The sequence below is a fragment of the Bubalus kerabau genome, chromosome X (genome assembly GCF_029407905.1).
Source record: "Bubalus kerabau isolate K-KA32 ecotype Philippines breed swamp buffalo chromosome X, PCC_UOA_SB_1v2, whole genome shotgun sequence".
In the NCBI taxonomy this organism is placed as follows: domain Eukaryota; kingdom Metazoa; phylum Chordata; class Mammalia; order Artiodactyla; family Bovidae; genus Bubalus; species Bubalus kerabau.
Window position 1 is genome coordinate 103,838,202 of NC_073647.1, and position 12,155 is coordinate 103,850,356.

Below are 12,155 nucleotides of genomic sequence, written 5' to 3' on the forward strand. Positions count from 1 at the left end.
GGATTCTTTACCTGCTGAGCCATTGGGGAGGCCCCTGAAGTAGCTCCTGATTAGATATTAAAACTGATGATCTCTAATTGGTGAGATTAAGGAAGAATCATATGTTTATACTTGGCTCTAAATAAACTTTATCTTATTTGTATGAGAAGATGAGGGAGAGGGAGGGAGAAAGTGTGGGATGTGGTAATTCTATTTTTGCCACAGGGGATCTTTCTAATTTTCAAAGAATATGTGCTTCTCTAAAGGTAACCTGTAGGGCCCAGGAACTGTCCTGGACATACAAGTACAGAAAAGTTTTTTTGTTTTTTTTTTGTGGAGGGAGGAGGGGTGGGGAAAGGCAGGGAAAATTCCTTCCTGTCCTGTAGGTACTCATCTACCTTTGTTCACCCAAAGCAGGAGCAGTGGGCTGCTGTCCTCCTCCCTCCCCCTCACCCCACCTCTTCCCTGAGAGGAGAGGACTAGACCACCTAAGTGATGTTGAAATCCACCCAGGTGCACCAGGCACAGAAGACCTACAACCCTGAGGGCTGAATTTTATCTGCTGGGTTACCCTTGGAGAACCAGATGTCTTTGGAGCCCTGGAAACTGTTGACTTCAGAAAAACAAAGAATATTTACTGTCTGAGAGGAGAGTTGGTGGTGATAGTGCTGGTAAACTTCTCCAAAGCCTCCCACTTCTACTGGGATCAAGTTGCACACACACAATGCTACATAACTGGCTGTTTCTAGTTAATAACAATGCGAGCAGCACCTCTATGACAGCAAGTGTTTAGTATTCGTTTTGATGGGCAGCCATATCTCAAATGTGCCTCAGTTTACTGATATATCAAATCTGTGACCATGCTTTTACAAATTAAGCTGCTTTGGAAGTCCCATGTATCTAGGTCTTTGTTCACATGCAAGGTAGTTACCTTAACACAAAATTCCAGAACAGAAATGTTGGGTCATTGGACTGTTTAAGGCTTCAGTTTTATTTGGATTTATCAACCCTTTTCTTACATTTTCTGGATCCCTCTCATGCTTAAAAATGCCTTTGTGCTCTTTCAGATCCTAAAAGCTTTCACACACCTCTGGGGAGACTAAAGACTCTCTTGAGGGCCCCCGAACAGCTGCACTGAGAGAATTTGGAACGTTCAATCAGCGTTGGGAATGTTCTAGGCAGACAAGGACGGAAAGATTTTTGGTGTGGAGAAGAAAAAGAAAAACCCCTTTGGGGACTGGGAGGTAACACACTTTCAGGCGGGGCGGAGCCTCTACCTGGTCAGAGAGGGCTGTAACCATGGCCCACGTGACATACACATTACTGCACCGGCTCGTGGGAGTTACCTTGCACACCTCCGAGGCTTGGGCTTGGCAGGTGGAGTTGACTCTGCAGAGGTCCTGTTTCGGCAGCAACGAAAGGTAGGTAGATTTTCATTCCCTTTCTGATTCTCCACCAGGTGCTCTGCTATGTCACAGTTGGTTTGTAAACAGATGTTAATGAGTGAGTTGTGAGCAAGGGGGATTTGGGTGGGTGGGTGCAGAGCAGTACTTGGCTTCCCAGGAGGAAGATCCTCGGGGGTCATCATTTTTCTCTTTACCAGGCATCACGGCGATGGCCCTTTGCAGTGGGGCAGAGCAAGGGAGAACGGTGGGCCACAGAGGGGAGAGGGGCAGTTGAAAGTAAAGCTAGTCTTGGGGGCATTACTTGAGATATCTGAGCCCTGGAAGCACCAGAACTGGCAACAGAACACATATCTGGGAGTCATCCTTTTGGAGAGGGGGGAACTAGCCCACGCGGCTCACAGGAGACAGAGTTCGCATGCCCAGGGTTGCGTGCCTTCCCGTCGGCCCTTGCAGTGAAGCATGTGTAACATGGTCTGGGTGCCGAGCTTTGAGGGTCATATTTTAGCATCTGGATTCTTTCTACCTGGCTGAGACTGACCAGGTAGGTCCACAGATCAGTCCTATCTGGATTTTAAGTGTGTGTGCATGTGAGGGGGAGCCAGCGGGCTTTAAACTGGTCAGGCGGTGTGGTCTTTAGCTTCTTGAGGAGGAAGGTCCTCGAGGTCATCGTCTTTCTTCTCACAAGTGTTGTGGCCACCATAGCTCTTGTCCTAGTGGTGGGGGAATGGGGTGGAGGAATGGGGTGGGGGAGGGGTGGTGGTGGGTGGGAATGGGGGATGGGGCAGGGAGGAGGAAGGGGATGGGCGGCAGGGGGCAGGTGGTCAGATGAACATGGGGTGAGTCATGGGGCCATTATTTGCTGTATTTGGGTCCTGGAGGCACCGGAACTGCTGACAGAGCACCCATCCTGGAGTCTTGGGGGGGGCGGGGCGGGGCGGGGCGGAGCGGGGCAGGGCGGGGCCAGGCAACAGTATAACCCACGCGGCTCACGGGAGAGAGTGCGCATGCGCAGGGTTGCTCGCCTTCCAGTTGGCCATTGGCGTGAAGTGTGTGCAAAGCGTTCTGAGTGCCGAGCTCTGAGGGTCGTGCCTTAGTGTCTGGGTTCTTTCTACCTGGTTGAGACTCACCAGGTAGGTCCACAGATCTGTCCTGTCTGGAATTTAAGTGTGCGTGAGTGTAAGAGGGAGCCACTGGGCTTCGGGCGGGTTGGGCGGTGTGATCTGTGGCCTCTGTGGAGGAAGGCCCTTAAGTCGTCATCTTTCACCTTACAGGTGTCGTTGCCACCATACCTCTTGTCCTGGTGGCGGGAGAGAGAGGGCGGTGCACAGAGGGTAGGGGGTCAGATGAAGGGTCGAGTCTTGAGGGTGCTATTTGAAGTACCTGGGTCCTGGAGGCCCTGGAACTGACGACAGCACAGAATCCAGAGTCGGAAATGGCCGTATATTACAAAATCTCTCCATATTCAAGGGTTAGAGAGTGAGATCGAATTTCTTTAGTAAGGTCATGCCTTTTTTTTTAATATCAAGTACTTGAAGGTCCTTTCTCTGCCAAATTGGCTGTGAGAGAAACAAAGGGGTTTGCAGACAACCTTATTTGATGTTATTAATAATGTTATATTGTAACAAAAAAGAATTTCCAACCAGCTTGGTGATAGTCCAGTATAGTCTTTTAAAATTAACTATATTCTCCAGTTCACCGTTTTCTACTTTCAGTGTGAAATATGAGTGCACGAGTAAGATCAAGATCTAGAGGAAGGGGAGATGGTCAAGAGTCTTCTGATACTGCTGAAACTATGGCTGTAAGTGCTTTAATATCTTACTTCCATTAGCAGAAATTAATAAAAGAAAAATTTTAAAGTTGAACCAATATAGATGTGTTGTACAAAGGGCTATCTTGCTGAGAATAGTTGAGTGATGAATCTCATGACTGAGATATTGAGCAAGGAGACTTATGTTCTGGTATTGCCTGGATATGTATATTGATATGAGCCTGGAAATCGTCCCTATGACTTCTCTATTGTGGTTATTAATAAATAACACACAGTCCAGAAAAGATGAAGACGGTTTCCAGAATTAGTGGTCCTTGTAGATAACTCCTTTCTTAGAGTATTTTCTCTATAGGAAGAGTAACTTTGTTACGAATACTTACATAAAAACAGAAAAAACCTCTTCAGATTGTTGATAAGTTACCTCCATGTAGCATATGTATTTGTGTTTTCTCTTGCCATAGTATTAATAACAATACTTTTTATTTGCCCCTACTCTCCCCACAAGGCCCGGAAGCTAGGTGGCAAAAAATCTCAACGCAAGGAACCACCAGCTAAGAATGTAGACATGGAACCTGGACAAGAGAAAGAAGGAGGACCGTCTGTGGTTCAAGGTAAAGAGGGGATGGAGGGACAATTTGTATTTCATTTATGATGTTTTACTAGTGACAGGTATAAAGGGTTCCCTGAAAATTAGCTGGAAACCTGTTTGGTAAGGAAAAGATTTATTTTTCAGCTGACTGCAGTCCCTCTCTGTGATAAGTTTTCCCTCCTTCAGCATTTTACTCACCTATGTTTTAATTTGGCATGCTTGGAAAATGCATTTCTTGCCAAGGCCCTAAATTGGCAAATCAAAGGAAGCAACAATAAATTTTGACAAAATTATACCCTATTTTACTAGTTAAACTTGATCTTTTTGGAATGTTGTTTTCAGGGCTTCTGAAGTCATTGAATCAAAAGTTTAAGCAAAACTAGATATATTTTGGTTAGCTCTTAGATTGTAATTCAAATTTATAATGCAGAGAAATAAAAAATGTGAAACCCTATTGTAGTTGCTGTTAAAAGTCTTCAATATTTTTGTCTTCCTGAACCATAATCTAGTTGTCACATTTTTTTAAACTTTTTACTTAGAAAAGTTTTAAAAAGTACAGAAAAGTTGTAAGAAGACACAGTGTACTTCTGTATCCTCTTTACCTTAATTCAGCAGTTGCTAATATTTTGCCATATATAATCCCTGCTTTAGGTATTAGTATACATATTATTATTGCCAAACCATTTTAAGAGTTAACTTCAAATACAGCTCTTTACTCTCTAAGTAATTCAGTAAGTATCTCCTAAAAACAGGGATATTCTCCTACATAACCCAATACAGGGATCAAATACAGAAATTTAACATTGAGAAAAAAAATATGTATTCAGTTGGCCTAGTAATAACCAGTTTTTCAGTTGGCCTAGTAATGTTCTTTATAGCATTACTTTTTTCCTGACCCAGGATCCAGCCCAAGACTACCCATTGCATTTAGTTGTCATCTCTCTTTGTACTCCTTTAACCTGGAAGCATACCTCAGTATTTGTCTTTCATGATTAACATCTTTTGGAGGCCAAAACCAGTTGTTTTCATAAAATGTTCTTCAGTTTGGGTTTGTCTTATTTTTAAAGACTTTTTCCCCCCCACTCATTTATGAGGCCTTCTTGGTGGCAGGTAATAACCTGGGTGCTGAGGATATAAATACAAATAAGAATGATTTCTGCCTTGAGTTCACAATCTTGTCAGAGAAATTTATGTAAACAGTAGCCGATCTAATGAGTGCAATAATAGATGTGTATATAGGTTACAAAGAAGACAACTAAGTTTGTTTTAAACAGTTTTAGAAAAAAGATTCATAGAAGAGGTAATATATGAAAAATACAACTTCACTTTATAGCAAAAAACTTTAGTGCTCATTACATTTTTATGTATCACATTTAGGGCAATGCTAACCTCCAGTGCTTTATTTAATAGCATTAATTTATAGTTTGCCACTTATAGTAATAACTCTCTATTTATATCAGAACCTGAATTGGAAGGTTCCCGCCAGGAACTGGATGTGGAAAAGGTTGAGGGTGAGCTTGGAGATGGCCCTGATGTGAAAGGGAAGATTCCACCTAATGTAGTGCCTGCTAAAATTCCGGAAGGAGGTATATTATCTATTAAGAATGCAAGTTGTGGAGTGGTTGTTTTCTGCACTATTATTATACTTTAATAACAAATTGTACATATAGGGATTATTTGAAAAGTAGTTCAGACACAAAACACTGTATGAGGAAAAAAATGAATTGTCAGGTCCATGTTGTTGAATTATAAAACATGAAAGAAAGTATTATTACTTTGGAGTGGAAGTCCTTTTAAACCCAAGGCAAGTTATCAAATACTTATTTTTTTAAGTACATAAATTAACATACTCCAGTGCTAATTGGATATCTAGGCAATACAATAGTATATTTTTTTAAAATTTTCCAGATCTTTCTCAAAAATTATTGTCTTTTAAATGCCAAAAAATATAGATGTGTATGTTTCTGCTTTTCTAGGTTGGTTTGCTGTTCTGTTTTTTTTTTTAATTGTGAACCTTGCTGAGAAATGGTAGTATTTTCCTTCCTATTTTAATGTCATCTGTAATGGCCATGGCTTAAAACTAGTATGACTGTGTAATTTTTATCATCCAAACCGCGGTACCCTTGAGAGTTAAAGGGAGTGCTGTGACTACTTACTCCAGAACAACAGGTGTGAATGGAACAAAATGCCACCTTACTTTATATAGGCCATATAATGGTTGAGCTAAATCAGTAAAATACTTTCATATAAAAGAGACCAACCAAATGGAATGCTATTCTTTGCCTTCTCTTTGAAAAGTTCCAAGTATGACATTATTATTTTAACACACACACACACACACACACACACACACACACACATATATATAGTCAGAAGGATACATGAAGTAAATGTATTTGAATAACAATGGGTTTGCTTGATTGTTTTACTTCTTGAAGTTTTTGGTTAATTTTATTTTAACTGAAATCACTGGCAGTTTTTGCTCGTTCCTTAAATTATCTTTAAATAGGCTAGTAGGATTTAATCTGTTCTGGGCTTGATTAATCTGTTTCTTCACACCACCGAAAAGAATGATGCATTAAAAAAAATTAGTGCTCATATGCCTGAAAATGTTCATTAGCATGGAAGCATGTGCAGTAGTCAGGGCTCTGGTTTTAGTTTCATCTTATAAAACCCAAACTGTAATGTCTTGTGTGCCTTTTTTATTATCTAAGTAAAGTTCTAAGTAACTTACCACTGTTACATTTATGTTTTAGGTGATGGACAGTGAGAAATTAAAAAGAAGACAAACTGAAGCCATAGATACTGTTATGTTGATTATTTGGCTTGATCAGTTCTCTCAATAAAAATCTGCAGCTTCTTTGAAAAAATCATGCATGTCTTTGGTCCAGTCTGTTCCTAGGAAGTTGATACTGTTGTAAGTGGTATCTCAAAAGATTCTTCATGTTATGTTTAGAGCTGGTCTGTAGAAGTGCTGTTTATTTGTGTGTGTGTGTGTGTGTGTGTGTGTGTAATGATTTTGTATCTGGCAACTTTGCTAAACTTATATTAATAGTTTATGTCTACTTTCTTTTGGATTTTCTACATACCCAATCATACTCTATACAGTTTTGTTTCTTCCTTTTGAATCTTTCTACCTTTTATTTCTTGTCCTTACCTTATGACACTGGCTGAACCCTTCGAGTATAGTGTTGAATAGAAACGATGATAGTGGACATCTTTGTCATATGCCTGACCTCAAAGGGAAAATTTTCAATGTTTTACTATGATGTATGCTATAGGTTTTTTAAATTAGATCTCTATTAGATCAAAGTTCCTGTTTACTCCTAGTTTTCTAAGAGTACTTACCATGGATATCTGTTGAATTTTATCAAACACTCATTCTGCATCTATTAAGGTGATCTTGATGTTTCTCCACTAATCTGTTAATGTGGCATTCCTGGAAAACAGTTTGCATCATGATACAGTGACCCTTTTCTGTATTGTTGGATTCCTTTTCCTAATGTTTTGTTCAGGATTTTTGCATCTTTATGAGTTAAATTAGTCTGTAATTTTTTTAATATACTCTCCATACTGGGTTTTGATATCAAGGGCTATTCTGGTTTTATAAACTGAGTTAATATAAATAGCCTCTTTTTCTGTTTGCTGGTAGAATTCATCTAACATTGGAAATATTTCTTAAATGTTTGATAGAATTTGTCAGTGAGGCCATTTGGGCCTGGAGTTCTCTTTTTAGGAAAGTTTTAATGATTCAGTATCTTGGTTTCTATTCTTAAGTCAGTTTGGGTAAGTTTTATTTTTATAGGACTTTGGCTATGTTATCTAAATTTTCATTAAAAAAAGTTGTTCGTAATAGCCTCCTATTATCCTCCTAATGTCTGCAGAATCTGCAGTGACACTGCCATTTTCATTCTTGGTACTGATAAATTGTGCCTTCTCTCTTGCATTTTTATCAGCCTCACCAAAGGTTGACTGATACTTTTGACTAGTCTTTTCAAAATAAAACCAACTTTTGGCTATACTGATTCTATCCTGTTTCACTTTTCACCTTTATTATTTCTTCTTTCTCTATTTGCTCTTCTTTTTCTAACTGCTGGAGATGTTTAGCTTATTAATTTTCAGCCTTTTAAGCATATACTTTAAAATTATAATTTTCTCTTTAAATAGGTCTTTAGTTACTCAACTTAAAATGTTCTAATTTTATTTCTGATTTCTTTGGATTTGGGATTACTTTTAAGTGTTAACTTTAAACATTTGAACACTTTCTTTTTGTTACATAGTGCAAATAACTGATACAACTGTTTCGAAGAGACACAGCTAAAACACAAGAATTCAGAAAAAAAAAATTTCAGAAAAGTTGAAAGTAAAAGGATGGATAAATGATAACTCTACACAAAATAACTAAAAATAGGCTTTAAGATAAACAGGCATTACTAAAAATAAGGGACACTTCATGTAGAAAAATTGAATTTATTGGAAAGCTTAACAACAGTTTTAAATATGAATCTAATAGCATGGCTTCAAAATATAATAGATTGGCAGAGCCAACAAGGAGAAATCATTAAGGCTATTTAAGATTTATACATAATTTGTTGTTGTTCAGTTGCTCCATCATGTTCCACTCTTTGCAACCCCATGGACTACAGCATGCCAGGCTCCTGCACTACCTCCTGGAGTTTGCTCAGATTCATGTCCATTGAGTTGATGATGTCATCCAATCATCTCATCCTCTGTTGCCCCCTTCTTCTCCTGCCCTCAATCTTTCCCAGAATCAGGGTCTTTTCCAATGGCTATTTGCATCAGGTGGCCAAATTATTGGAGCTTCAGCTTCAGCATCAGTCCTTCCAATGGAAATCCAGGTTTGACTTCCTTCAGGATTGACTGGTTTGATCTCCTTGCTGTCCAAGGGACTCTCAAGAGTCTTCTCCAGCACCACAGTTCAAAAGCACCAATTCTTTGGTGCTCAGCCTTCTTTATGGTCCAACCCTCATATCCACATATGACTACTGGAAAAACCATAGCTTTGACTATACAGACCTTTGTTGGTAAAGTGATGTCTGCTTTTTAATATGCTGTCTAGGTTGGTCATAGCTTTTCTTCCAGGGAGCAAGCATCTTTTAATTTCATGGCTGCAGTTACTGTCCACAGTGATTTTGGAACCCAAGAAAATAAAGTCTGTTACATGTTGTACATTATAATTAACAGATTTTATCTGACAGAAAACTCAGTATTCAACAACATATTCAATACATTCAATACATGCAATTATTTATAAGAGGACATACACTGCTTTTCATTTCTTTGAAATTTGTTGAGATGTATTTTATGACCCAGCATGTGGTCAGTTTTTGTAAAAAAATTCCATATGTGCTTGAATTCATTGTTGAATATTCATTGTTGAACATGAATGGTGTACTCTGCCTAACTTATATTCCTATTCTTCACTTACACTTCACAAGATTATTGTGCTGTGGTCCCCTTACCCTGATAAGGCGAGGAACCCTTGGGCAATGGCTTCAGTCTTGCTGTTTTCCTAACTCTCCACTTGGCCTGTAGGAAACTAGTTCATTCTTGCCATAGCTGCAGAGTGGTAGTAGAGCATGTTCCTAGACCGTGGTTTCTTTTCTCTCAGCTGTCACTGGCAGCTCTGCAAGCCATTCTCTAAAACCACTAGACAAAGACTAGGCTTCTGTTTCCAGGGGAAATATTTCAAGCTCTAAAAACTTGGTCATCACATTTCATTCTGGTTGCGGCACTAGAATGGGTCTCTGGTTTTCTACAGCCCAGTGAACATACAGATGGTGAGATGCCAGTCTTCCTTTTTAAATATGTTTCAAATGTCTTTGAGTGGATTGTTTAGCTCCCAATTCATTTGGTTTCAAATGGGGTGGGTAACTTACCCTCTCTCTAATTTAGTGCAGAGAGGATTTCTTTCACATTGGCCCTCACTGAGTTGACAACTCACAATTTAGGTACATACAAATCCCTGTTTAAGGAGTTTTCTTTCTTTCTTCTTCTTCTTTTTTTTTTTTTTTTTTTGGTTGTACCATGTGGCATATGAGATCTTAGTTCTCTGATGAGGGATTGAACCTGCCCCCTGTGCAGTGGAAGCATGGAGTTTTAACCACTGGACAGACCTCCAGGGAAGTCCCTGAGGAGTTTTCAGACTTACACTAGTCTTGTTTTTATGTAGACCAGTTAGCCTAGCAGGATGAGAAAATGTATCGGTATTATCCCTTGCTCTTTAAAATGTTGTGTTAATTGCCTATTGTCCTGTTGTCAGTAGGCATTTGGATATAATAAATTTAGTAAATTTGGAATTCAGGATATAGATAACATTTGAAGCCATGAATCCACAGAACTCACCTGGGTAGAGATTACATAGAAGAGAGCTAGAGGCAGAGCCCTGGAGCACTCTACAAAAGGTAGAACCTAAAAAAGATAAGAAAAAATGGCTGCCAGAGAGGAAGGAACTAGGTGAAGTATCAAAATCTTAAGGAAATAATAAGTGGTCGGCAATTTAAAATACTGGTGAGAGGTCATGCAAGAAGGGTAAAAAGGAATTTACTGTTAGTTTGGTAAGACATGACACCAGAAACCTTGATAAGAGCCATTTTAGTGGGAGTTATGATAGAGACAAAAGCCTGATTGAAAAGAAGTGAGAATGGGAGGTGAGCAAGTGGAGATAGTAATTATAGAAATTAACTTTTTATTGAAGTACAGTTGATGTACAATATAAATTTCAGGTGTTAAATAGTGACTAACAATTTTAAAGGCTATGCTCTGTTTATAGTTATAAAATATTGGCTGTATTGCTTCTGCTGTAGAATATATCCTTATAGCTTATTTATCTTACACATAGTAATTTGTACCTCTTAATCCCCTACCTCTATCTTGCCCCTCCCCCTTCCCTCTCCCCACTGGTAACCATTAGTTTTCTATGTCTGTGAGTCTGCTTCTGTTTTGTTATATCCACGTTTGTTGTATCTTTTAGATACACATAAGTGATATCATACAGCATTTGTCTTTCTCTAACTTGTTTCACTTAGAATAATACCCTCCAAGTCTATCCATGTTGCTGCAGATGACATTATTTCATTCATTTTTATGGCTGAGTAATATTCCATTACATATATATTGCTATAATATATAATGGAATATAGTAGTATTCCATTATAATGTGGACTTCCTAGATGGTGCTAGTGGTGAAGAACGCACTTCCCAATGTAGGAAACTAAGAAATAGGGGTTTGATCCCTGGGTTGGTAAGATACCCTGGAGAAGGGCATGGAAACTCACTCCATTATTCTTAATTGGAGAATCCCCATGGACAGAGGAGCCTGGTGGGCTACGGTCCATAGGGTTACAAGGAGTTGGACATGACTGAAGCGACATAGCACACATATATTTTATATATAATGGACTATTAGCCATAAAAGGATGAAATATATAATGGAATATTACTCAGCCATTAAAAAGAATGACATACCATCATCTGCAGTAACATAGATGGACTTGGAGGGTCCCCAGTGGCTCAGTGGTAAAGAATTTGCCTGCAATGCAGGAGACACAGGAGACTCAGTTTCGGTCCCTGGGTTGGGAAGATCCCCAGGAGGAGAGCATTGCAACTCACTCCAGTATTCTTGCCTGGAGAATCCTATGGACAGAGGAGCCTGGTGGGCTACAGTCCATGGAGTCAAAAAGGGTCGGACATGGCTGAAGCAACTTAGCAGGCACTATGCACCACATTTTCTTTATCCGTTCATCTGTTGATGGACACTTAGGTTGCTTCATCTTGGCTATTGTAAATAATGCTGCTATGAACATCAAGATGCATGTATCTTTTCTAATTAGTGTTTTTCATTTTTCTCTACTAAATACACAGGAGTAGAATTACTGGATCATATGGTAATTCTATTTTTAGTTTTTTAAGGAACCTCCATACTGTTTTCCATAGTGGCTGCATTAATTTACATTCCCACCAATTGTGTACAAGTTCCCTTTTATCTACATCCTTGCTAACATTTTTTATTTGTGGTCTTTTTATTGATAGTCAATCTGACAGGTTAAGGTAATAGCTCATTGTTTTGACTTGCATTTCTCTAATAATTAATGATGTTGAGCATCTTTTCATATGCCTGTTACAAATCTGAATGTCTTTAGAAAAATGTCTGTTTAGATTGTCTGCTCATTTTTAAATTGGGATATTTGTTTTTTGATGTATGAGCTGTTTATATACTTTGATATTAATTCCTTATCAGTCATATCACTTTTAAATATTTTTTCCCATTCAGTATGTTGTCTTTTTGTTTTGTTAACATTATGGAAACATATTTTGAGGAGTTTTGGTGGTAAAGAAGAAGGAATGAGGTCAAGGGGGGATTTTTTTTTGATAGAGTGATGGCATGTCATGC

At 38.9% G+C, this 12,155-nt stretch overlaps 1 protein-coding gene across 3 annotated transcripts; it reads left to right on the forward strand.

Moving 5' to 3' along the window:
- The first annotated feature begins 1,289 nt into the window (after positions 1-1,289).
- Positions 1,290-6,613, forward strand: LOC129639350 (P antigen family member 4-like). 3 transcript variants are annotated; one of them, XM_055564453.1, is made up of 5 exons: positions 1,290-1,400; positions 3,098-3,183; positions 3,659-3,764; positions 5,203-5,328; positions 6,499-6,613. In XM_055564453.1, the coding sequence occupies exons 2-5, from the start codon at positions 3,106-3,108 to the stop codon at positions 6,510-6,512; spliced, it is 324 nt and encodes a 107-aa protein (XP_055420428.1). In that variant the 5' UTR covers positions 1,290-1,400; positions 3,098-3,105; the 3' UTR covers positions 6,513-6,613. The 3 variants fall into 3 exon arrangements, with proteins under 3 accessions (XP_055420428.1, XP_055420427.1, XP_055420429.1); XM_055564452.1 differs by lacking the exon at positions 1,290-1,400 and adding an exon at positions 2,382-2,515; XM_055564454.1 differs by lacking the exon at positions 1,290-1,400 and adding an exon at positions 2,386-2,515 and having other exon boundaries at positions 3,077-3,183.
- The last annotated feature ends 5,542 nt before the right edge of the window (positions 6,614-12,155 follow it).

Excerpts from the sequence above, each read along its gene's own strand:
- LOC129639350 (XM_055564453.1), top strand. The coding sequence starts at position 3,106 with ATGAGTGCACGAGTAAGATCAAGATCTAGAGGAAGGGGAGATGGTCAA. Across the intron at positions 3,184-3,658 it reads ATACTGCTGAAACTATGGCT|GCCCGGAAGCTAGGTGGCAA; the intron begins GTAAGTGCTTTA and ends TCTCCCCACAAG. Across the intron at positions 3,765-5,202 it reads AGGACCGTCTGTGGTTCAAG|AACCTGAATTGGAAGGTTCC; the intron begins GTAAAGAGGGGA and ends TATTTATATCAG.